The sequence below is a fragment of the Salvelinus alpinus genome, chromosome 1, assembly GCF_045679555.1.
Source record: "Salvelinus alpinus chromosome 1, SLU_Salpinus.1, whole genome shotgun sequence".
NCBI lineage: Eukaryota > Metazoa > Chordata > Actinopteri > Salmoniformes > Salmonidae > Salvelinus > Salvelinus alpinus.
In genome coordinates, this window is record NC_092086.1 from 64,028,231 (window position 1) to 64,053,217 (window position 24,987).

General features: G+C 44.6%; 2 protein-coding genes across 4 annotated transcripts in view; one reads left to right on the forward strand and one right to left on the reverse strand.

Annotated features, from left to right (window-relative positions):
- The window catches only part of LOC139583257 (teneurin-2-like), a 133,000-nt gene extending 118,981 nt beyond the window's left edge, over positions 1-14,019 (forward strand). For all 3 annotated transcript variants that reach the window (XM_071414123.1, XM_071414134.1, XM_071414143.1), the window contains 12 exons: positions 26-169; positions 830-1,082; positions 1,195-1,215; positions 4,505-4,737; positions 5,336-5,490; positions 5,933-6,807; positions 7,164-7,339; positions 8,448-8,683; positions 9,053-9,349; positions 9,546-11,166; positions 11,282-11,412; positions 11,545-14,019. In XM_071414123.1, the coding sequence (XP_071270224.1) occupies positions 26-169; positions 830-1,082; positions 1,195-1,215; positions 4,505-4,737; positions 5,336-5,490; positions 5,933-6,807; positions 7,164-7,339; positions 8,448-8,683; positions 9,053-9,349; positions 9,546-11,166; positions 11,282-11,412; positions 11,545-12,282 (4,880 nt within the window). In that variant the 3' untranslated portion in view covers positions 12,283-14,019. The remainder of the gene's footprint in view (positions 1-25; positions 170-829; positions 1,083-1,194; positions 1,216-4,504; positions 4,738-5,335; positions 5,491-5,932; positions 6,808-7,163; positions 7,340-8,447; positions 8,684-9,052; positions 9,350-9,545; positions 11,167-11,281; positions 11,413-11,544) is intronic.
- Positions 14,020-15,628: 1,609 nt separating this feature from the next.
- On the reverse strand, positions 15,629-22,759 carry LOC139583269 (cysteine-rich and transmembrane domain-containing protein 1-like). The gene is made up of 3 exons (XM_071414155.1): positions 22,404-22,759; positions 21,389-21,740; positions 15,629-16,231 (listed from the first exon to the last, which is right to left on the reverse strand). The coding sequence occupies exons 2-3, from the start codon at positions 21,714-21,716 to the stop codon at positions 16,119-16,121; spliced, it is 441 nt and encodes a 146-aa protein (XP_071270256.1). The 5' UTR covers positions 21,717-21,740; positions 22,404-22,759; the 3' UTR covers positions 15,629-16,118.
- Positions 22,760-24,987: the final 2,228 nt, after the last annotated feature.

Here is a 24,987-nt window from a genome sequence, read left to right on the forward strand (position 1 = left end):
AAAACCTGATGCGTTCGTTCCACAGTGTCAGTGGGGTTCGAGTACGAGACGTGTCCCAGTCAGATCCTATGGGAGAAGAGGACAGCGGTGCTGCAGGGTTACGAGCTGCTACCGTCCAACCTGGGGGGCTGGTCCCTGGACAAACACCACGCCCTCAACGTTGCCAGTGGTACGACCTACAGCCTTTAAAACACACTTAGAACATTTTAGAACGAACCTCACTCACACCAGGACAGATCATTTACACGTGTGTTTTTTCTTTTGTTAGTGTTGAGAAATGTTTTTTTTTTTTTTTATTATTATGGTGTAGCTACATTAAATGAATCACTGAAACCAGACAACTTCTCGGAATGCATGAATGAATGTTCAACGTCCAAGTAGTCGTGTCTTTTCTTGTCTCGCATCTGTATGTCAATGCAGTGCCACTGAGGATCTTCTAAAACAGTGTTCTTTCGCCTCCATGTTTGACAGCACCACGTGTGCCCTGAAAACCAATGGAATATTCCTGTGCCCAGGCAGTGACAGACAGGGGACAAGCAGAGAGTCAATAAGATGGAAAAACACTAATAGTATACCTCTCTGACTCTCACACCTTCACACTCACTCAGTTTCTATAGCAACAGTTTGAACAGTATTATTGGATTACTTTATTGTTTTATTTTTAGGTACACAGGTAATTGAAAGTCTAAAATGATAAGTCAATATTAAGATAGAGGATGATTAAAAAGTGACACTGGGTCTTTGTTCCCGGGCTCTATTCATGGCGTAGATGTGAAGTTTAGGATCTAAAAGGATATTGTTTTGAATCGGAATGCCTCTACTGTCTCAGGGATCCTGCATAAGGGCAGTGGGGAGAACGTGTTTGTATCAGAGCAGCAGCCTCCAGTCATCAACAGCATCATGGGGAACGGGCGCAGGCGCAGTATCTCTTGCCCCAGCTGCAGTGGTCTGGCTGAAGGCAACAAGCTGCTGGCCCCCATGGCACTGGCCTGTGGGGGGGACGGCAGCCTGTATGTGGGAGACCTCAACTTCATCCGCCGGGTCTACCCCACTCTAAACACCACAGCCGTGCTGGAGCTCAGGTAGGTCGGCAGACATGAGGGATGGACAGAGGTTATCAATGGAGGAGGGGTTGAGTAACATGACAGGCGGAAACTAACAAGGTTGTTTTCTTTTGTTTTTGTTTTTCTCCAGAAATAAAGACTTGAGGCATGGGTAAGTTATGTTTGTGTGTCCTCTAGGGCTGACCCCATTTAGTCGACTGGTCGATTGTTTGGTCGATAGGCTGTTGGTCAACCGAGATTTCTTTAGTCAAGCAGCAGCAAACAAAAATAAAAATCATGTCGTACAAGACACCTGTCTGAGTGGACTAATATATTGTGGAGGCCGTGGGGATGGCACAGTCCATCACTCTAAGACATGTGCTGCTGGAAATATATATGGTTGTATTAAGTAAGAACAATGGTGCCACACTAATAAAAATGATATTATTTTATAACAATTCTCTGGCTTGGGTAGCGGTCGCTGTCCGCTATTCTGAAATACATCACTGCGCTGTTGAATTGGTGCCTTTTCCTAGACCATGTTGCTATGTGAATAATAGCAAAGTTAACCAGCATATTGGTGTTGAGAACAATGGGCGGAGACAGCAGCGGAGTTAGGAGCGGAGGAGACAGCCCTTGCCTTAATTGTCTAAGGCGAGAGGAAACCCCAACTTAATTAGGTCTATAATCAATAGCGTAACTGTTAAATGTGCCTGGATTTATAAATCATCAATATATTGTACATTTACAGTGAATTCAGAAAGTATTCAGACCCCTTGACCTTTTCCACATTTTGTTACATTACAGCCTTATTCTAAAATTGATTGAAGAAACAAATTTCCTCATCAGTCTACACATCCCCCCAAAAAATTGAGCTCAGGTGCATCCTGTTTCCATTGATCATCCTTGAGATGTTTCTACAACTTGATTAGAGTCCACCTGTTGTAAATTCAATTGACTGGACATGATTTGGAAATGTGTTGCATGTCAGAGCAAAAGCCAAGCCATGAGGTCGACGGAATTTTCCTTAGACCTCAGAGAAAAGATTGTAGAGGCACAGAACTGGGGAAGGGTACCAAAACATTTCTGCAGCATTGAAGGTCCCCAAAAATACAGTGGCCTCCATCATTCTTAAATGGAAGAAGGTAGGAACCCCCAAGACTCGTCCTAGAGCTGGCCGCCTGGCCAAACTGAGCAATTGGGATTGAAGGGCCTTGGTCAGGGAGGTGACCAAGAGCCCGATGGTCACTCTGACAGAGCACCAGAGTTCCTCTGTGGAGATGGGAGAACCTTCCAGAAGGACAACCATCTCTGCAGCACTTCACCAATCAGGTCTTTATGGTAGAGATGCCAGACGAAAGCCACTCCTCAGTAAAAGCACATGACAGCCCCTTAAAGTTTGCTAAAAGGCACCTAAAGGACTCTCAGACCATGAAAAACAAGATTCTCTGGTCTGATGAAACCAAGATTAAACTCTTTGGCCTGAATGCCAAGCGTCACATCTGGAGGAAAACTGGCAACATCCCTACAGTCAAGCATGGTGGTGGCAACATCATGATGTGGGGATGTTTTCAGCAGCAGGGACTGGGAGACTAGTCAGGATGGAGGGAAAGATGAACTGAGCAAAGTTCAGAGAGATCCTTGATGAAAAACTGCTCCAGAACGCTCAGGACCTCAGACTGGGGCGAAGATTCACCTTCCAACAGGACAACAACACTAAGCACACAGCAAAGACAACGCAGGTGTGGCTTCAGGACAAGTCTCTGAATGTCCTTGAGTGGCCCAGCCAGAGCCCGGACAACCCGATCGAACATCTCTGAAGAGACCTGAAAATAGCTGTGCAGCGATGCTCCCCATCCAACCTGACAGAGCTTGAGAGGATCTGCAGAGGAGAATGGGAGAAACTCCCCAAATACAGGTGTGCTAAGCTTGTAGCGTCATACCCAAGAAGCCTCGAGGCTGTAATCGCTGCCAAAGGTGCTTCAACAAAGTACTGCATAAAGGGTCTGAATAGTTACGTAAATGTGATTTTCATTTCATTTTTTATAAATGTTTTAACATTTCTCAACCTGTCTCTGCTTCGTCATTATGGGGTATTGTGTGTAGATTGATGAGTGAAAAAACGATTTAATCAATTTTAGAAAAAGGCTGCATTTTTTGCCAAGTAAAACAATAACATGACATATCACATTTACATACAGTACCAGTCAAAAGTTGACACACCTACTCATTCCAGGGTTTTTCTTTATTTTTACTATTTTCTTCATTGTAGAATATATATTTTCTACATTGAAGACATCAAAACAATGAAATAACACATATTGAATCATGTAGTAACCAAAAAAGTGTTAAACAAATCCAAATATATTTTATATTTGAGATTCTTCAAAGTAGCCACCCTTTGCCTTGATGACAGCTTTGCACACTCTTTGCATACTCTCAACTATCTTCATGAGGTACTCACCTCGAATGCATTTAAATTAACAGGTGTGCCTTGTTAAAAGTTATTTTGTGGAATTTATTTTCTTCTTAATGCTTTTGAGCCAATCAGTTGTGTTGTGACAAGGTAGGGGTGGTATTCAGAAGACAGCCCTATTTGGTAAAATACCAAGTCCATATTATGGAAAGAACAGCTCAAATAAGCAAAGAGAAACGACAGTCCATCATTACTTTAAGACATGAAGGTCAGTCAATCAGGAAAATGTCAAGAACTTTAAAAGTTTCCACTCGGGAGCCCAACGTCGTCTGCAGAGTGAAGGAAAAGCCGCCAACAAGTGCTCAGCATAATATGCTGAGCACTTGTTGGTTGCTCTGTTCCACTTGTTAGCTGCTTTTTTTTCACTCTGCGGTCCAACTCATCCCAAACCATCTCAACTGGTTTGAGGTCGGGTGTGTGCCTTATGTGTGTCTTTTGAATTCTAAATAAATCACCAAAGTGTCACCAGCAAAGCACCCCCACACCATCACATGTGGGAACTCCTTCAAGACTGTTGGAAATGCATTCCAGGTGACTACCTCATGAAGCTGGTTGAGAGAATGCGAAGAATGTGCAAAGCTGTCATCAAGGCAAAGGGTGGCTACTTTGAAGAATCTAAAATCTAATATATTTTTATTTGTTTAACACTTTTTTGGTTACTACATGATTCCATATGTGTTATTTCATAGTGTTGATGTCTTCACTATTATTCTGCAATGTAGAAAGTAGTAAAAATAAAGACAAACCCTTGAATGAGTAGGTGTGTCCAAACCTTTGACTGGTACTGTAAGTACTCAGACCCTTTACTCAGTACTTTGTTGATGCACTTTTGGTGTCCTCCAATTTGGTAACATTGCCAGACATACAGCTTTAGCAAAAGTGATGGTTACCTGTATGTCATCTCTCTTGTATTCCTATAGTCTCTGGCTCAGTCCTTTTGAGGGATTATCTATCTAGAATATTCTCTAATTTCCTATCTACCTAGGAACAACCCAACACACAAGTACTACCTAGCGGTGGACCCACTGTCTGGGTCGGTCTTTCTCTCGGACACCAACTCGCGACAGATCTACCGCGTGCGCTCACTGACCGGCGGGCGGCAGTTGTTGGACAATGCCCAGGTGGTGGCTGGGACCGGCGAGCAGTGTGTCCCCTTCGACGAGGCCCGCTGTGGGGACGGCGGCAAGGCCGTGGAGGCCACACTCATGAGCCCTAGGGGTGAGTTCCAGGAGCATAGTGTATCAACCCTTACTGTGGAGGTGACAGTGACCGTAGCCTTTCCTTATTTTAGGGATGCTCTGCTCCACACATTTCATATAAAATCAGTTCCACTAATTTCCACCCGGATTATTTTGTTATATCTGACTGTTACTTACAGTCTGTCACTTATACCCCCTTGTAGGAAGCACTCATATTGTGTGATTTTACACATGTTCACCTGCTATTCTTTTGGGGTCTTTAGCTGTCACTCAGTATCTATCTAGTGGTGTCCTCAGGAGGGAGGGTGTATGTAAACGAGTGATTTGCAATCTGTTTGTTCAGAGCGGTGACCTGGAACAGAAACAGCGGGTCTTCGTGACACCAAACTGCCAGGCGGAGTGTTACACTGTCACTTGGTGTCACAGCAGAGATGACACTTAACACAGAGACATTCTGATGTCAGCACGAGGTTACAACCCTGCAGAATGCCTGATGAGCCCAACTTTGACAGTGTTTTGACTGTTTGTGTTAGCAGCCCCAGATGTAAAGAAGAACTAGTTTTCATATGTCAGAATGTTATGATTTCGAACTCTGCCTCCGTCTTTCTGTCTGTCAGGGATCGCTGTGGATAAGAACGGCCTAATGTACTTTGTTGACGCCACCATGATCCGTAGGGTGGACCAAAACGGCATCATCTCTACCCTGATCAAGACCAATGACCTCACAGCGGTCCGCCCACTCAGCTGTGACTCCAGCATGGACGTCAGTCAGGTGAGGAGAAAAACTGGGGAACAAAAAATCGATATGTTTCATATCTGTATATTTTGGACTTATAGGCCCTTTGGGGCAGAAAACCTGTGTAGTGCTGAGGCTATATGTTTTTCTTAATAGCCAGGTGGGAAGAGAGTCTGCAGTCTAAATGATATCCCCATCTGTCCTATTTGTCCCCCTCTGCCTTATGGCCAAATACGCTAAGCATGGACTACTACAGAGACTTTTCTTTAGAGGGATATATCTACTACTGTCCAACATAAGAGGGCTGCCTCTTTGTTGTCATAAATTGACAGTATTTATATCCACCTATCCTAGCTGTACTCTCTTCTGAATAGTGTGTGAGAGAGAGGAATTTGGATAAAGACTTGGAGATCTAAAGAGCGCTGGGGAGTTCCAGTGAATTTGCGATTACTCATGTGTTGTGTAACTGTTCATCCAGGTGCGTCTGGAGTGGCCCACAGACCTGGCGGTGAACCCCACGGACAACTCCCTGTACGTGCTGGAGAACAACGTGATCCTCCGCATCACAGAGAACCACCAGGTCAGCATCATCGCTGGGAGGCCCATGCACTGCCAGGTCCCGGGCATCGACTACTCCCTGAGCAAGCTGGCCATCCACTCTGCCCTGGAGAGCGCCACGGCCATCGCCGTCTCCCACACTGGTGTGCTCTACATCGCCGAGACGGACGAGAAGAAGATCAACCGCGTGCGGCAGGTCAGCGCCTCCGGAGAGACCTCTCTGCTGGCCGGCGCCACCTCCGAGTGCGACTGCAAGAATGACGTCAACTGCCAGTGCTTCTCTGGCGACGAGGGCTACGCCACGGACGCCGGGCTCAACGCCCCCACCTCGCTCGCCGTGTCTCCCGACGGCACGCTGTTCATCGCGGACCTCAACAACATCCGTGTGCGGGCAGTGCGGCGCGACAGGCCCATGGTCACGCCAGTGGGGCTATATGAGGTGGGGTCACCCCGGGAGCAGGAGCTGTATGTGTTCAGTAGAGATGGGCTCCACAGACAGACAGTCAGTCTGATCACCGGAGAACCTCTCTATAACTTCACCTACGGGCCGGACAGGGAGCTGGCTGCTGTTGCTGATAACTGTAACAACACCCTGAGGGTGAGGAGAGACGGATCTGGCCAGCTGAGGCTGGTGCTGTTGCCTGAGAACCAGGTGGTCACCCTGGGGCTGGACCCTGCCGGTGGCCTGCGCTCCGTATCTGCCCTCAACCAGGAGGTGGCGCTGATGAGCTATGCTGCGAACACAGGCCTGCTGGCCTCCAAGGCTGATGAGACTGGATGGACCAACTTTTATGAGTATGTGGGAATTAACTAGTGTATGTGTGACTGTAAATTAGCCTAACGTATTCAGTGATACAGCTCACAGTGCAGTGTATTAATATTAGGTGACGAAAAGGAGCAATAGCCATTTATTGGTGTGGAAATAATGCATTAGTCAGAGAGAGAAAAAGAAGTCTGGATTCCGTCAGGCCACTCGGAGTCAAATCAACAATATGGTCATGTCACATTGTCACCATCTGGTGTCTGACCCTGGTACTGCTCTGAGTGCTAGAAGACATCTGTTGGTCTCACGTTTGACAGACATTCCAGCACATGTAGGATTTTTCCTCCATGGCCCCTCGACTCAGCTCCATCCTACTCTTCCCATGCAGGTATGACAGTGAGGGGCGTCTGACTAACGTCACCTACCCCACGGGAGTGGTGACCAGCCTGCACCGGGAGATAGACCAGTCAATCAACATCGACATGGAGAGCTCCAACAGGGATGACGACGTCACCGTCATCACCAACCTGTCCTCTGCGGAGGCATCCTACACCGTGGTGCAAGGTAACAAACATGTCACCTAAAAGGATCATTCTCATATTTAAACTACAGTACTATAATCCCCTACCCAGCTCGCTCTCTCTGTCTCCCCAACTCCAACACTTTAGGGTACCTGACACTTTTTACAGTCCTATGACAAATGCGATTAAGGAGAAATTCATTACCTAGGACACAGTAAATCTTCATCTGTGTCTGTGGGCGCCATAGGAGGTGGCTGCTGCCCAACAAGAAGGCCCCTGGTCCCAGAGCTTATTTCAGCCGTTTAACAGTGTGGAGGAAAGAGCAGGAGAGAGTATAGATTTCCCTACTGACCCATGGGGGTGTGACAGAAAATAAATGCAATCTCATCTGTACGTCTGGAAACTACTGGAGCCGTGAGAATAAGAATTGAAGAGATTTATATGAAAGTGTGCCCTGGGGGGCTCATAAAAGAGGGAAAGCGACTTGGCTACCTTAAACTGCACACTTTATTTCAATCTAATGTGGGAGTTCTGACTGAAATGGACTCTACAAAGTAAATCTGGCTTCCAAAGTTTGCTTCTACTGTTTCAGGGAGATAAATTGAGTTTGAAAGCCGTTAAAAGCTGGTTTTGAGTACTCTTGTCTGGTTAGACGTGTTCGGGAAGTTTCCTTCGCATTAAGCTCCATGGATTATTTTGCTTCCAGGTACCTTTCCTCCTCAAATGTAGTACATGATCTCATTACTGCATGTAAATGGAATAAAAAGCTCATGTTCTGCATTTTGCTGAAAGACTAAAAACCCTCTTATCTTTGGTCATGTCATTATGAGAGAGGATACTTGTTATTGTCTGGTAGAAAAGTACACAGATCCAGCCCCAGAGACTGCATTTCCCCTAATGCAGAGCATTCAATTAGATCAAATGTAATGTCTTCTCTGTAATAAAACGTGCCCTCAGTTTCTCACTTCTAATCCAACCTGTGTGTGTGTGTGTATGTGTATGTGTATGTGTGTATGTGTATGTGTATGTGTGTGTGTGTGTGTGTGTGTGTGTGTGTGTGTGTGTGTGTGTGTGTGTGTGTGTGTGTGTGTGTGTGTGTGTGTGTGTGTGTGTGTGTGTGTGTGTGTGTGTGCCTGCTGCTCCCCCTGCAGACCAAGTACGGAACAACTACCAGTTCTGTTACAATGGTACTCTAAGAGTATCGTATGCCAATGGCATGGGCCTCAGCTTCCACACAGAGCCCCATATCCTAGCCGGCTCAGTCAGCCCTACCATTGGTCAGCGCAACATCAGTCTGCCCACCGACAGCGGGCTGAACTCTATCGAGTGGAGGATGAGGAAGGAACTCATCAAGAGCAAAGTGACCGTCTATGGCAGGAAGCTGAGAGTAAGCTGGACACAATGCACTTAAAGTGCTCAGTCTCTAATGTCAATCCATTTCTGGAGGTTTTTTAATCAATGCAGCTTGCTCTCTGTCATACTGAAGTCCCTCTCTGTCACTGAGAATAGAGCTACAATATAGGATTTGTAGAGTAATATTGTTGTTTTGAACTATATATTATACACAGCCAGCTCTGAGCAAAAGAGAGAAAATGTAGTTTTTCACCCATAAAAACATTTGATTTTATCAGAATGCAAATGATTATACAGGCTTAGGATGTCTTCCTCTCATGTTTCATGTACAGTCAGGTGCCAATAATTTTTGACCTAACTGTACCTATGACTAATGAAATGTCCTCCCTCACACTCTGCACAGGCCCATGGCAGGAACCTCCTCTCAATTGATTTTGACCGCAACACTCGCACAGAGAAGATCTATGACGACCACCGTAAGTTCACACTGAGGATCATGTATGACCAGCAGGGCCGTCCAGCCACCTGGCTTCCCAGCAGCAGCCTGGCTGTGGTCAACGTGTCCTACTCCCCCACTGGACGCCTAGTGGGCCTGCAGAGAGGCAGCATGAGCCAGAGGAGCGAGTTTGACACCTTCGGACGCATCCTCTCACGCACCTTTGTGGACGGCAAGGTGTGGAGCTTCAGCTATCTGGACAGGGTGAGGCATTTTGATACACTACTGGATGTGTCTGTCTGTGTCTGTGTGTGTGTCTGTGTGTGCTGTAAGCTGTAAGGGAACAGTGTTTTTACTCTTTTGTTGTGAGAAGTTTTTCAAGGCTTCTGTTATTGTGGATGTACAGTAGAGAATAAAAATGGATGTACCTTTTTTTTGTTTTCTCCATCTTCCTCCCCAGTCCATGGTGCTGCACCTCCAGCAGAGTCAGAGGCAGTATGTGTTTGAGTTTGACACCTCAGGGCGTATCATCTCTGTCACCATGCCCAGCATGGCCAGACACACCATGTCCACCCACGTGTCCATCGGCTACATCCGCAACATCTACAACCCTCCCGAGAGCAACGCCACCGTCATCCACGACTTCAGCGAAGACGGACGACCCCGTGCCACCTTTTACCTAGGCACGGGTCGACGCGTCATCTATAAGTATGGCAAGCTGGCCAAGCTGTCTGAGGTTCTGTACGACGGCACAGCTGTGACGTTCGGCTACGACGAGACAGCCGGAGTGTTGAAGATGGTTAACCTGCAGAGTGGGGGATTCTCCTGCACCATCCGCTACCGTAAAGTTGGCCCCCTAGTGGACAAACAGATGTACCGCTTCTCTGAGGAGGGCATGGTCAACGCCCGTTTTGATTACACCTACCACGACAACAGCTTCCGTGTGGCCAGCATCAAGCCTGTGATCGGCGAGACGCCCCTGCCCGTGGACCTCTACCGCTACGATGAGATCTCAGGCAAGGTGGAGCACTTTGGCAAGTTTGGCATTATCTACTATGACGTCAACCAGATAATCACAACGGCAGTGATGACCCTCAGCAAGCACTTTGACGCCCACGGCCGCATCAAAGAGGTGCAGTACGAGATCTTCCGCTCGCTCATGTACTGGATGACGGTACAGTATGACAGCATGGGCCGGGTCATCAAGAGAGAGCTGAAGATCGGGCCATATGCTAACACAACACAGTACCGCTATGAATATGACGGTGACGGCCAGCTTGTCGGGGTCAAAGTCAACGACTGGTCCACCTGGCGTTACAGCTATGACCTGAACGGCAACTTGCACCTGCTGAACCCTGGGAACAGCGCACGCCTGCTGCCGCTGCGCTACGACTTGCGCGACCGCATCACCCGCCTGGGCGACATGCAGTACCGCGTGGATGAGGATGGTGTCCTGAGCCAGCGTGGCGCTGACGTCTTCCTCTACAACTCCAACGGGCTGCTAGAGCAGGCGTACAGCCGTACGCCCAGGGGTTGGAGCGTGCGTTACCGCTACGACGGCCTGGGCCGCCGCATCTCCAGGAAGACCAATGAGGGAGAGCACCTGCAGTTCTTCTACGCAGATCTCAACTACCCCGGCAGGATAACCCACGTGTACAACCACTCTGGAGGGGAGATCACCTCTTTCTACTACGACCTGCAGGGCCATCTGTTTGCCATGGAGGTGACCGGCGGGGAGGAGTATTACATCGCCTCGGACAACACGGGCACGCCGCTCGCCGTCTTCAGCAGCAACGGACAGATGGTCAAGCAGCTTCAGTACACTGCCTACGGGGAGGTGTACCACGACTCCAACCCTGACTTCAACATGGCGGTGGGCTTCCACGGAGGGCTCTACGACCCCCTCACCAAGCTGGTGCACTTTGGCCAGAGAGACTACGATGTGCTGGCAGGCAGATGGACTGCTCCAGACCATAAACTCCTACCTAAGATTGGCAAGGAGCCGTCCCCGTTCAATCTGTACATGTTCAAGAACAACAACCCACTCAGTGATATGATAGACGTCAAGAGCTATGTGACAGGTGAGGATGATTGAGTTAGCTTCTTCTTATGGAAAAAGATCCATCAAGTGAGCTAAGTATGTTATGACATCTTGACATGTTTTTTTTTCATTAATACTCTTGCCCTATTTTGCAGATGTGAAGAGCTGGCTGGTGATGTTCGGTTTCCAGCTCAGTAACATCATACCAGGCTTCCCCAGACATCCCATGTATTTTGTTGAACCGCCTTATGAACTACTAGCAAGCCAGGACTGTGAGACTGCTCAGGTGAGTTATGTATCAAATACATATTTGAGCTACTGATTACTGAGACTACACAGGCAAATCTCCATGTATTTTATGTTTATTAATTTAAACAAAATAATCAAGTGACTGGCTGACCCTCTGCTCTGTCTCCAGCTGATCACAGGGGTGCAGCATGCAGCGGAGCGCCACAACCAGGCCTTCATGGCCCTGGAGGGGAGGTTGCTCAACAAGGAGCACCGGGCCAAACGGGACAAGCCTGGGTACTGGTTTGGCACCAAGATCCCCATCGTGGGCCGGGGCATGATGCTAGCCATCAAGGACGGCCATGTGGTGACGGGAGTGTCCGGCCTGGCCAGCGAGGACAGCCGTAAGGTGGCCCAAGTCCTGAACAACGCCATCTATCTGGAGGGAACCCACTACACCATAGACGGGAAAGACTGCCACTTCTTTGTGAAGCTGGGCCTGGCTGACAGTGACCTGCTGTCTCTAGGACTGAGCAGCGGGAGGAAAACCCTGGAGAATGGCGTCAACGTGACCGTAAGCGGCCGCTCTCGTCGGGGCGTCACCGTGGAGATCCACACGGTAGCGTTGTCCCTGAGTGTACGTTACGGCCTGGCGGCTGACGTGCTGGAGAAGGAGCGGGGTCGTCTGCTGGAGCAGGCCCACCAGAGGGCCCTGTCGGTGGCCTGGATGAGGGAGCAGCAGTGTCTGAGAGAAAGCAGAGAGGGTGGGAGGCTGTGGGCAGAGGGAGAGAGGCAGCAGCTCCTGGCAGCAGGGAAGGTGCCAGGTTACGATGGGTACTATGTGCTGCCTGTGGAGCAGTACCCAGAACTGGCAGACAGCAGCAGCAACATCCAGTTCCTCAGACAGAAGGAGATGGGCAAGAGGTAACAGAGTACAATACAACACAGCCCCTCTGACACTTCATCTCCTAGGGAGAGTAAACATGGGGTTTCCCTGGCAGTGCTGCAGGGGCATCTGAGAGGACACAATCTCACAAAACAGATGTCTTGCTGAAGGCAAAAACAACGCCTGAATGAGTTCAGACTATGATTTTAAAAAGCACCCTTAACTACTGATGATATGAACTGTACAGACTTTTTTATGAGGAAAAAAATTGAAAATATTTTTCACTCTTTTTTTGAGGGATTGGTATTGATGCCAGTGAGGTTAACTGCTATTCCAACAGCTTATCAGACGTATCCGACCCAACGCAGACAATGACAACACAGTCAAGGCTTTTATTTCTAATGGCTAAACAACTCTTGAACTGTCTCAGGCCACCATCTGAAGAACATAGAGCCATCACTTGCCAACATCATCATAACCATGAGCAATGTTTAAGGACGCTCAATTGTTCTTCATTCAGAGTACATAGTAAAATATGGTTTAATTTAACAACAACAGATTGAGGATATGACATATATGTAGATTTGTATGTTCCTGTGCTGTAGACTTTGAAACAAGACATTCACTTGGGCACTCCTGTTGACTTATCCAAGATAAGTCAGGATAACTCTCTCACAATTTCAAGAAAAATACAAATGGAATCACAGGATAGTTGTTTTTTTCTTGCTCTTTTTGTTTGCACTATATGACAATCATGAAGAATTTGTATTGAGGATGAAATACATGTCTTTTAAAAAATATATATATATTAAAGTATTCTCAATACATATTTAAATTTGCAGCCCAAGACATGTTACAGATAAAATATGGTAACACTTTACTTGATACCCAGCATCATAACACGTTATTACACGATCATAACCATGTCATAACATCTGACATAACTTGTCATAACACTGTCATGACACATTTAGACCTGTTGTGACATAAGGTGCATTATTTTATGGCTGGTTATGACACCTACATAAGTGTCAAAACCCACCAAACCTACCACACAAGGCAAAACATTCCATTACACCATAGCCTATGTGTCAACAGTATGCTTGTTATATAAACATTTTTGAAATTGACCATATAAAATGATCATTGTAATTGCACACACGTTGATGTCAGACATGCACCTACGCTAATGCTCTGTTGCTGATGACTGGGATGAATGCAGGAGCAGATTTCTGGAGCAGGACAAGACACATGATTGTTATGACCATATTATGACAAGTTATGTCAGTTGTTATGACCGTGTGACACTGGGTGTCAAGTAAAGGTCTACCTAAATTATGGTGTATGTTGTGTTTTTATATTGTTTACTTTTTTTGTCTTTACAACTGTGAAACATGTTTCCCTATACATTACCAAGTTAAATGTGTACATTCATTCAGCAACATAAATCCATGTCCTGAAAGCTGTCTAATTTGTAAATTTCTCAAAGGTGGTTTAACTATAGTTCTGTGAAGATCCATAGAAGAGATGTTTACATACTGATCTTTGACTGATTTGATTGCCAAAACTCAAACATCCCCTTTAAACTGGAGATTTTAATTCATTTTTTACCTAGTGGTTTCTCTGTAACCAACCATATCTGTAAAAAGTATCTTTTCACTGTGAAGAACCACAGTATGGATGTCAATATGTACATGAATAGGTATCATGAAACATTCTTTACACTAGGACGAGGATTATGTGGAAGGTTTATCAGAATAAACGTGTTTTTTCATGTTGCATGAAGTTCTTTTTCCACTTTCAGCAAGCAGCTGTGGATCGACGTGCTTTCCTGAGGGTCATTTGGGAGACTATTAACTACCTACCCTCAACTTTCATTGACCACTTACAGTATTTTTGTCATTAGCGTAAAATTAGCAAATTGTGAATAAATCAAAGCAATTTAATCTGTCAAATACTGATTGACAGGTAAAATTGCCTTCCTTTGTACTACTGAGGTAAATGTATATTAAAGGCAGGTATTGTATTATTCAAATTGAGATCATTGGAGGCAAACCTCTTCCTGTCAGCTGCAGTGGGTTCTCATGGCTCCCAGGTTATTTTTACCATTTTAATTAGCACCTGCCAGAAGCATCTTTGACCCCCGACACTAACATATATGAAAGACTGTAGTACTGCAGTGAAGTGTGAGGTTGGGACTCCAAGCTAACAAGCAGATTTAATCATTAACATCTCCATTGACATACAGTAGGACTGAGCCCCTCCATGACCGTAGAATCATTTACCTCTATAGAACAGCGGTAAGCAGAGATACTCAGCAGTCCGGACTGTTGTTCTGAACGAGTTGCAGCTATTTTCACACACGCAGATCAAACTCACTGCTCCCTGTCCAAAGCCCTGTTTATACCCTGGTGCGAAAATGTGTCCTGATCTTGTCCACATTCTGATTGGGCCCACATTTTTAGACCGGTGTAGATGATTAAAATAACTGATGGTGATCAGAATGTGGACAAGATCAGTACACATGTTAGCACCAGGTATAAACAGGGCTTAAATCTTGACCTTTCAGAAATAGAATCACAGACCTCCCTGGCCCCACACTCAACCCACATGAGAGCGTTAAGCCAGGGGGGTGAGAAGCACTGCCCAAAATAAGTTGTGCAAATATAGGCACCTGACTAAGACACACAGCTAAAATGCACATATTTAAATGTGTATAGCACTAGCTGTAAACCATTGGAGGTTGCTGATGGGAGGACGGCTCTTAATAATGTCTGGAACGGAATAAATGGAATGGTATCAAACACTTGGAAACCATTTTCAAAAATGTTACTGAGTTACAGTTAAAATAAGGAAATCAGTCAATTGAAATAAATTCATTAGGCCCTAATCTATGGATTTCACATGACTGGGGGTCCAGGCCCAGCCAATCAGAATTAGTTTCCCCCCACAAAAGTGCTTTATTACAGACAGAAATACTCAGTTTCATCAGCTGTCTGGGTGGCTGCTCTCAGATGATCCTGCAGGTGAAGAAGCCAGATGTGGAGGTCCTGGGCTGCAGTGATTACACGTGGTCTGTGGTTGTGAGGCCAGTCGGACATACTGCCAAATTCTCTAAAACAATGTTGGGAGGCGGTTTACGGTAGAGAAATTAACATTCAGTTCTCTGGCAACAGTTCTGGTGGACAAAACTTGAGACATCTGTGGCATTGTGTTGTGTGACAAAACTGCACATTTTAGAGTGGGTTTTTATTGTCCCCAGCACAAGGTGCAGCTATGTAATGATCAGGCTGTTTAATCATCTTCTTGATATGCCACAACTGTCAGGTGGATGGATTATCTTGGCAGGGATATAAACAAATTCGTGGACAAAATTTGAGAAATAAGCTTTTTGTGTGTATGGAACATTTCTGGGATATTTTATTTCAGCTCATGAAACCAAAACTTTACATGTTGTGTTTATATTTTTGTTCAGTCTAGTTTTCTTTACCATGAAAAGCAAATATTTAAAGGTGGGGATGAAAGAGAAACGCAAGTTTCCAACGTATCTAATATGAAAAACAAACAAATATAATCTGTTAATAATTAAGACTGATTATTCAACATTGTTTTATATATTTTTCTTCTGTGAAGATGTGTCAATATTTGTATATTTAAAAAAAGTTCGCTTTAGTACTTTGAGTGTTCAGGCTAGGTTTTAGTTGCCGTATGATGTACAAAGTCACGTGTGCAACAATTTAGCGAGCATAATAAAGTTAAGACAAAGAGACAGGAAGTAAAAGATCAGTTAACTTCCAGACGGTTTTACACCATGGTAGATTTCTCTTGGGAGGACATGGTGAGGTAACAGTGAGGTCTCGTCTCGCCAGGTTCAGTGATCAGGTCATCATGTCCCACAAACAGCAGCAGCAAAGGGCCGTCCAACAGGCCGTGAGACAGGCGTGCTCCCCTCCGCCTCCGCCATCTCGACTCCTGTCCTCCACCACATACACTGATAGAGACGAAGACAAGGAGAAGTTATTCAATGCTGTATTCTCAGTCCCTCTTATCGACACACATCACAGGAGGTTGGTGGCACCTTAATTGGGGAGGACGGGCTCGTGGTAATGGCTGGAGCGGAATCGGTGGAATGGCATTAAATACATCAAACCCATTCCATTTCAGCCATTATTATGAGCCTTCCTCCCCTCAGCAGCCTCCACTGACACACATGCATGTTCATAATATTGAAAAAACAAAAAGCTTGTATCCATTATTTAGACACTTACACTAGTAGTAATTGGCCAGAGCTAGGCCACTCCATGTTACGACACTCGTTAGCTATCTGTCATTAATTCGTACTACTGTCAAGGCACTAGTAATGTCAATGTGTGCTAAGGGAATGAGGGCAGATTCACAAACCCTCACTTCCGGCAAGAGCGAGATGGGTTTAGACTGGGAGCTGGAATTGGATGCCCCTGTGGTCTGATCAGACTCTCACTGAGTGGAACTCCATTGATTAGGGGTGACCACTGTCAGAAGCAGGGACCGAAGGAAAGTGGATCAAGCCAGCAGTTCTGCCATTAGTGTCATATCTCTTCAATGGGTAGCGGGGTTAAGTTGAATTTCATTCCTATGAGCGTTCAAATCCATTTAATCACTTTGGCCTCGTCACAAAGCCAGAGATTGCCTGGCCCAGACTGTCTACATGCTGGGAAAATTATATATTAGTGTTCATTCAAATCAAGTTTATTTTATATAGCCCTTCGTACATCAGCTAATATCTCGAAGTGCTGTACAGAAACCCAGCCTAAAACCCCAAACTGTAAGCAATGCAGGTGTAGAAGCACGGCGGCTAGGAAAAACTCCCTAGAAAGGCCAAAACCTAGGAAGAAACCTAGAGAGGAACCAGGCTATGAGGGGTGGCCAGTCCTCTTCTGGCTGTGCCGGGTGGAGATTATAACAGAACATGGCCAAGATGTTCAAATGTTCATAAATGACCAGCATGGTCATTTGAGTTGTACTAGCCTACTCTACAAACATCACTGACAATTCTGCACCTCACATCAAGAATCCTTTCTATAAAAAGGTAAAATAGTTGATTTATGCATATACTGTATGTACAGGCAGTGGTTAAGTTGTGCCTCAGCTTCACGCAACCTGGCTCCTGCACCTTGGGTTAAAGGCAGGGTTTTTCTGCATGGAAAAGTATTGGGCAGGCCGCCTAATATTTATTTTATGGGCCACCTAAATCCAAACAGTCAAAAAAGACTAGAAATTAGTTCATATTTTTCAGGATGGAAAAACATTTCAGTGTAAACTTAAACTAAAACCAAATATACACTTTATACCAAATATACCAAACATTAGGAACACCTTCCTAATATTGAGTTGCACCCCCTTTTGCCCTCAGAACAGCCTCAATTGGTCGGGCATTGACTCTACAAGGTGTCAAAAGCATGTTAACTCCAATGCTTCCAACAGTTGTGTCAAATTGGCTGGATATCCTTTGGGTGGTGGACCATTCTTGATACACAGGGGAAACTGTTGAGAGTGAAAAACCCAACAGCGTTGCAGTTCTTGGCACAAACCAGTGCGTCTGGCACCTACTACCATACCATGTTGAAAGGCACTTACAATTCCTCCTCTGAATAGTACACACACACAATCCATGTCTCGATTGTCTTTTAAGGCTTAAAAATCATTCTTTAACCTGGCTCCTCCCCTCCATCTACTCTGATTGAAGTGGATACTACACTGATTAACAAGTGACATCAATAAGGGAGCATAGCTTTCACCTGGATTCACCTGGTCTGTCTATGTCATGGAAAGGGCAGGTGTTCCTAATGTTTTGTACACTGTAGAGAAAATAATGAGCCTATATTTTTTTTAATGACCAAAATCACCAAAATTACTAACAATCACCAAAATAAAAGCTAGACAGTCTAACATTTCCAAACATTATGCATTCAGGATCATTTTTGTCATGGTATGGGGCCCTTATTTTTGTCATGGTATGGGGCCCTTATTTTTGTCATGGTATGGGCCCCGGGCGCTGACAACTTGGACGTCGATTAAGTCAGCCCCCACACCAATCTGATTCAGAGGGGTTGGGTTAAATGCGGAAGAAACATTTTAGTTGAATGCATTCAGTTATGCAATTGACGAGGTATCCCCTTTCCCTTTATTGAATTTGTTATCATGTTCGAGTCACTCAGATAAAATAAATCATGGCAAAATGTGTAATATGTAAGGAAATTACACTACACGACCAAAAGCATGTGGACACCTGCTCGTCGAACATCTCATTCCAAAATCATGGGCATTAACATAGAGTTGGTCCCCCCCTTTGCTGCTACAACAGCCTCCACTCTTCTGGGAAGGCTTTCCACTAGATGTTGGAACATTGCTGAGGGGACTTGCTTCCATTCAGCCACAAAAGCATTAGTGAGGTTGGGCACTGATGTTGGGCGATTAAGCCTAGCTCGCAGTCGGCTTTCCAAATCATCCCAAAGGTGTTCGATGGGGTTGAGGTCAGGTCTCTTTGCAGCCCAGTCAAGTTCTTCCACACTGATCTTGACAAACCATTTCTGTATGGATCTCGCTTTGTGCATGGGGGCATTGTCATGCTGAAACAGGAAAGAGCCTTCCCCAAACTGTTGCCACAAAGTTGGAAGCACAGAATTGTCTAGAATGTCATTGTATGCTGTAGTGATTAATATTTGCCTTCACTTGAACTAATGAGCCCGAACCATGAAAAACAACCCCAGACCATTATTACTCCTCCACTACACTTTACAGTTGGCACTATGCATTCGGACAGGTAGCATTCTCCTGGCATCCAGATTTGTACGTCGGACTGCCAGATGATGAAGCGTGATTCATTACTCCAGAGAACTGCTCCAGAGTCCAATGGTGGCGAGCTTTACACCACTCCAGCCGACGTTTGGCATTGCGCATTGTGATCTTAGGCTTGTGTGTGGCTGCTCGGCCATGGAAACCCATTTCATGAAGCTCCTGACGAACAGTTCTTGTGCTGACAGTTCTTGGCTGTATGCTTGATTTTATACACCGGTCAGCAACAGGTGTGGCTGAAATAGCCGAATCCACTATTTTGAAGGGGTGTCCACATTCTTTTGTAAATATAATGTTGGTTTAAAACTGCAAATGTTCTATCAGCACCATGGCAAGCTGTGTAGAATTACAGGAAATGAGCTTTAAAACTATTTTCTTTTTTATCTCAGACCCCATTGTAAAATGTATAGAATTGCAGGAAATTAGCTTTACAACAGCAATATTTTGTCACTGCGGCCAACAGGAGGGCCTCAAACATTTTTGGTCGGCGGTGACGCCATTGGCCAGGCCCACTGTCACACCCACCACCATTTTGATCCAGAAAAAAGCTCCAGCACCTTACGGGTCCAAAGAGAAAAGAGGAATAAAATATATTTTTTTTAAAGGTTAGGGTTAAACTAACCCTTGTATCCACCACAGGATGCAACAGAATATAATTACCCAACAGGATAAGAAAGAATTTCAACTGTGATATACAACTATATACACAAGCAAGCTGAAAGCTAGAACTTACAACATGAGGCTTCAATTGGGTGCAACAGCACCAAGAGTGGAAGGCCTCTGTTAAGAACATCCATCTCACTGATGGTTGATAAGTATGTACAAGGTTCACAGTATGCTCACTTACTGTATCTGGGTTGAGAGAGTGTTTCCCCATAACACACAAAAAGCTGTTCTGTTTGACTAACAGTTCTTGTTGCAGCAAGATAGGCACTCAATGCCCTAACCGGGAAAAGTGTATGCAACTCACGACTCTTCAGTGAGGAGTAGGAATGCAGGTGAAATGCTGCTATGATTAAGGGTTGGTTAACATGTGATGATGAAAGGACCTTAGGTAAGAATGCTGGATTTGGCCAAAGCACTGCCTTAGATCCATATTCTGCTAAAGTGAGGCATAAAGGATGGGTAGAAAGCGCATGTACTGTAATTCTCTAACACGCTTGGCTGAAACCATAGCCAATAGAATGGCAGTCTTGACTGAGATCTCCCATAGCTCAAGTGAAGACAGTGGCTCAAATGGTGGACTCATAAATGATCGTAGTACAACATCTAACTCCCATGAGGGTACTGAAGTAGCCTTGGGTGGCCGTAGCCTGAGGGTACCTTTCATGAATTGTGATACTAGAGGGTGTGCCCGTAGTAATGCATCCACAATCTGGTCATGACCCATAGAGATGACTTTCAATGTAGATGGAACTTCCCTGCAGCCATAAACTCCTAGAGGAAAGCTAATCAAATGGCTACCCGGACTATTTGCATTGCCCCCACCCCCCACTTTTTTACACTGCTGCTACTCGCTGTTTATTATCTATGCACTTTACACCTATCTACATGTACAAATTACCTCAATTGCCTCGACTAACCTGGACCCCCGCACATTGACTCGGTACTGGTACCCTCTGTATATAGAGCCTAGTTATTGTTATTTTATTTGTTGCTTCTTTATTTTTTTACTTTAGTTTATTTAGTTAATATTTTCTTAACTCTTATTTTTCTTCAAACTGCATTGTTGGTTAAGGGCTTCTAAGTAAGCATTTCATGGTAAGGTCTACTACACTTGTTGTATTCGGCACATGTGACAAAAAATTTTTTTGTTGATTTGACTAGATTAACATCAACTACTCACAGCACCTCCGAGTTGCTGAAGAACTGTAATCCGAAGGGGATTAATAGCAATCTCGTAATGTAAAACACAAACGTGAGTGAAGAAAGACAGAATGTCACACCACACTGCCTTTTATAGTGACAGGTCACATGGGTACAGTAAGGGTGTGGCGTGACTGCAAACATCTTTGATATTAAGTATCTCAATCACATTGCGTGAAGGGGAAGGAGTTCTCAGAGGTCATTTGGCAATCCATTACGAAGACTAAAAAGAACCCTAACACCAATTTTGGCCTATTATCTATCTCTAACCCTTAGTCTTATAGTCAACCCTGGCTTAACCTAACCCGGCCAAAATAGGGCTCCTCCACCTCTGAATTCCCAATTTAACCCCTGTATACAATAATCTGTTCAGATACACAGCCAGACAAAAGTGGGTCAGTGGGTTATTCTATGTATTAATTTCCATATCTGCTTCATAAGATCTCACCTGTGTTCTTAGGCGCTTCTCCATACATTTGTGCACCAGGGGGTGTATCCTGCCATCCTAACTGTGGCTGAGGGGGAATCTGGTAACCCTGGTAACCTGGCTGCCCTTGGTATAAACCTGGGGGTCCTGGGGGGAAGTTAGAGTAGGATGGATCTGTGGGTGGATAACCCGGAGCAGGGTATCCCTGGGCTGGGTATGCCTGATCTGGGAACCCTTGGGGTTGGTACACAGGGGCCATGGGGGTTGGATACCCAGGTGCTGTAGGGGCAGGGTATCCTGGGGCAGAGGGGCCGGGGCCCCCATAAGGAGGCGGCTGATCAAAATTCATCGGTGGACAGCAAGACGAATCCACCTAGGAATGTGGGAAATCACAAAACAACAAAAGCATAAATATGGCAAGTGACAAGTAATGTCTCTGACCAAATGTCAGAAACATAATGAGAAAGCCACGACAATTGACTGTCAGATTCCCTTGTCTTGTAATTGGAGTGGAGAATGTGCATGCTGCTTATGTTTAACTGAAAACAGTCCAATCTAGTGAATGAGAGCTTTGTTGCCCTGCTGCTGCAGCGAGTAGGGTGATGTCAGCCCTGTGACTGACTGTGAAAGACTGACTCAGTCTGAGAGGTGACATTCCACTCTGGAGGCACAACTATTTTAACAGTGTAATGATAATTGATGAACAAGGCCAGAGTCTGAATTTAATTATAGGCAATACTTTCCACTTCCACAGACACAGTTAATCAGGAGAGGTATGTGGATCATATGGCCAAGAGCCCATTCAGTGGCTGGCTATTCCAATCCATAAAATACTATTCTAGGGTAATTTGTTCAGTTATTGCCGTTTAAGAAAAGGTCAACTATAGTGTAGGCAGCTTCAGCACCAAAGTTATATTCAAACTTTCCTTAGTTTACTTAGACAGATTCTAGACATTCAACATTCAAGAATAAATAAATAATGCAGACCATTTCTACTCTTCCCTTGTTAAAACGACCTATAGTGTGTCTGTATTACCTCGGGTTGAATGAACTGTAATCTTTAATGTGCGTTTCTTTCTCTCTTCTTGGTTCAGATTGGCATCAACACAGCCTTTTTCTTGATTTACGTTGTATAATCCATTGAGTGTTGCTTGCTGGCGTGCTCCTCCGTTTTCACTGGCTGCAACGGAAAACTGGCTGATGGGTGCGTTGATGTTGATGTCTTCGAGACAGCTGAGCCGGTCGGCCGATTTTGGCCTACTATCATCTGACTCGGTTTTCCCCCCACCTCTCATAACCTTACGTCACAACCATGAGTAATTTCACTCTCTGCTGATCACACTCACATTTTAACTTTACATTGGTGGCATTTCATTGTAATACTACTAGGGTAGTAGGGGGTAACTACCCCCCCCCCCCTGTAATCCATATAAAGACCACAAGATGTCAACAAATTATTTTCCCAACACTTTTCTTGGCTGCAACTGCTCTGCTCAACAAAACATGTCCTCTGTGTCATCACAACTTTTGGAGATATTTCAACAAAACGATTTTGTGGTAAGTTGTAGATATATTCCAATGAAGTTAGATCTATAATTGTTTTTTTAAATATACAAGTAAATAATCCACTTGTTTAGAGAGAAAAATGTTGATACTTTTTTTGTAAAGTAGTATAGTTAGCTAACGCTCTTTTGTACATTGCGCTGTAACGTACAATTTAACTTATTTTAGCACCCAAAAAACATAATACTTCCAGGTCAATGAACCTATGAACACCATTGTAAAGCACAATTTCTCCCCCTTCCAGCAAAATCAATGACAAGACCTTCATGCTGCACGTCTCTGCATAATTGAAGAAGGAAATTATCTCTGTCGGATCTTTTTAAAAATGTCAGGTGGGGAAGTGAAACCTACTGCATAGGGAAATGGGGAGATAAGCCGTGTGGGGAAACTGCTTTTTTCACCCGATCTGTCCAACTTATCACCTCTAAAATATAAATAAAACACTATAAAGAGTTATATAATATGTCATTACATACCTATTTGAAGGTTTGTGTCGAATTTGAATCGGGTTTTTAGGGCGGCGCTAAAGTAATCTTCAGAAGTAAACAGCGGCTGTAGCGGCTGTTGAGAGTCATGATGGCTTGCAGTGATAACGCAAAAAAAATTATGCATTCAGTTTTACAATTGACTAGGTATCCCCCCTTACCCTGTCCCTTTCTTGTTTTTAATCTGCGAGAGAAGTGCTACGTTTCTACTTATCAGTCACACACCTCTCATTAGGACTGTGTGTGTGTGTGTGTGTGTGTGTGTGTGTGTGTGTGTGTGTGTGTGTGTGTGTGTGTGTGTGTGTGTGTGTGTGTGTGTGTGTGTGTGTGTGTGTGTGTGTGTGTGTGTGTGTGTGTGTTTTTTCTGGTCTACATCTGTGTGATGCCTCAAAAAGCATCTTGCTTAAATCAGTTTATTCCAGTTCCGAATTAAAATGATTTATTGTATTTTAACAGCAACTATTCCAAGCTAGACAGATATGTAAGAGGGATTTTAATAGGGAAAAATAAACATGAATAGCTATTTATATGGGTATTTAATTTAATTGTTATTTGTCTATATTGCATCTGTTTTAGGTATAAGGGCAATGAAATGTGCTGATATTTACATATAGTCGCCAGTTTTCATAAGCTTGGGTCCCAGGAAAACACAGAATTTCTAATTTGGGTCCCAGGGTGAAAAAGTTTAAGAACCCCTGCTTTAATGATTACAACATGCCAAAGATTAGGCTACCATATCTCACATTCTCCCACATTTAAGTTTGGCAACACAGGGAACCCAAACATGAGCAAAAAAACAGTACTATTAATACAGAAGGTATTACCCTTTATCACATAGGTACACTACCGGTCAAAAGTCTTAGAACACCTACTTGTTCAAGGGTTTTTCTTTATTTTTTAAAAATTGTCTACATTGTAGAAGACATCAAAACTATGAAATAACACATATAGAATCATGTAGTAACCAAAAAAGTGTTTAACAAATCAAAATATATTTTATATTTGAGATTCTTTAAATAGCCACCCTTTGCCTTAATGACAGTGTTGAACACTCTTGGCATTCTCTTAACCAGCTTCACCTAGAATGCTTTTCCAACAGTCTTGAAGGAGTTCCCACATATGCTGAGCACTTGTTGGTTGCTTTTCCTTCACTCTGCAGTCCAACTCATCCCAAACCATTTCAACTTGGTTGAGGTCGGGGGATTGTGGAGGCCAGGTCATCTGATGCAGCACTCCATCACTCTCCTTCTTGGTCAAATAGCCCTTACACAACCTGGAGGTGTGTTGGGGTCATTGTTCTGTTGAAAAACAAATGATAGTCCCACTAATCCCAAACCAGATGGGATGGCGTATCGATGCAGAATGTTGTGGTAGCCATGCTGGTTAAGTGTTACTTGAACTCTGTGAAGCATTTATTTAGGCCGCAATTTCTGAGGCTGGTAACTCTAATGAACTTATCCTCTGCAGCAGAGGTAACTCTAGGTCTTCCATTCCTGTGGCAGAAGACCCAGAGTTCTTGCCATAATATGGACTTGGTCTTTTACCAAATAGGGCTATCTTCTGTATACCTTG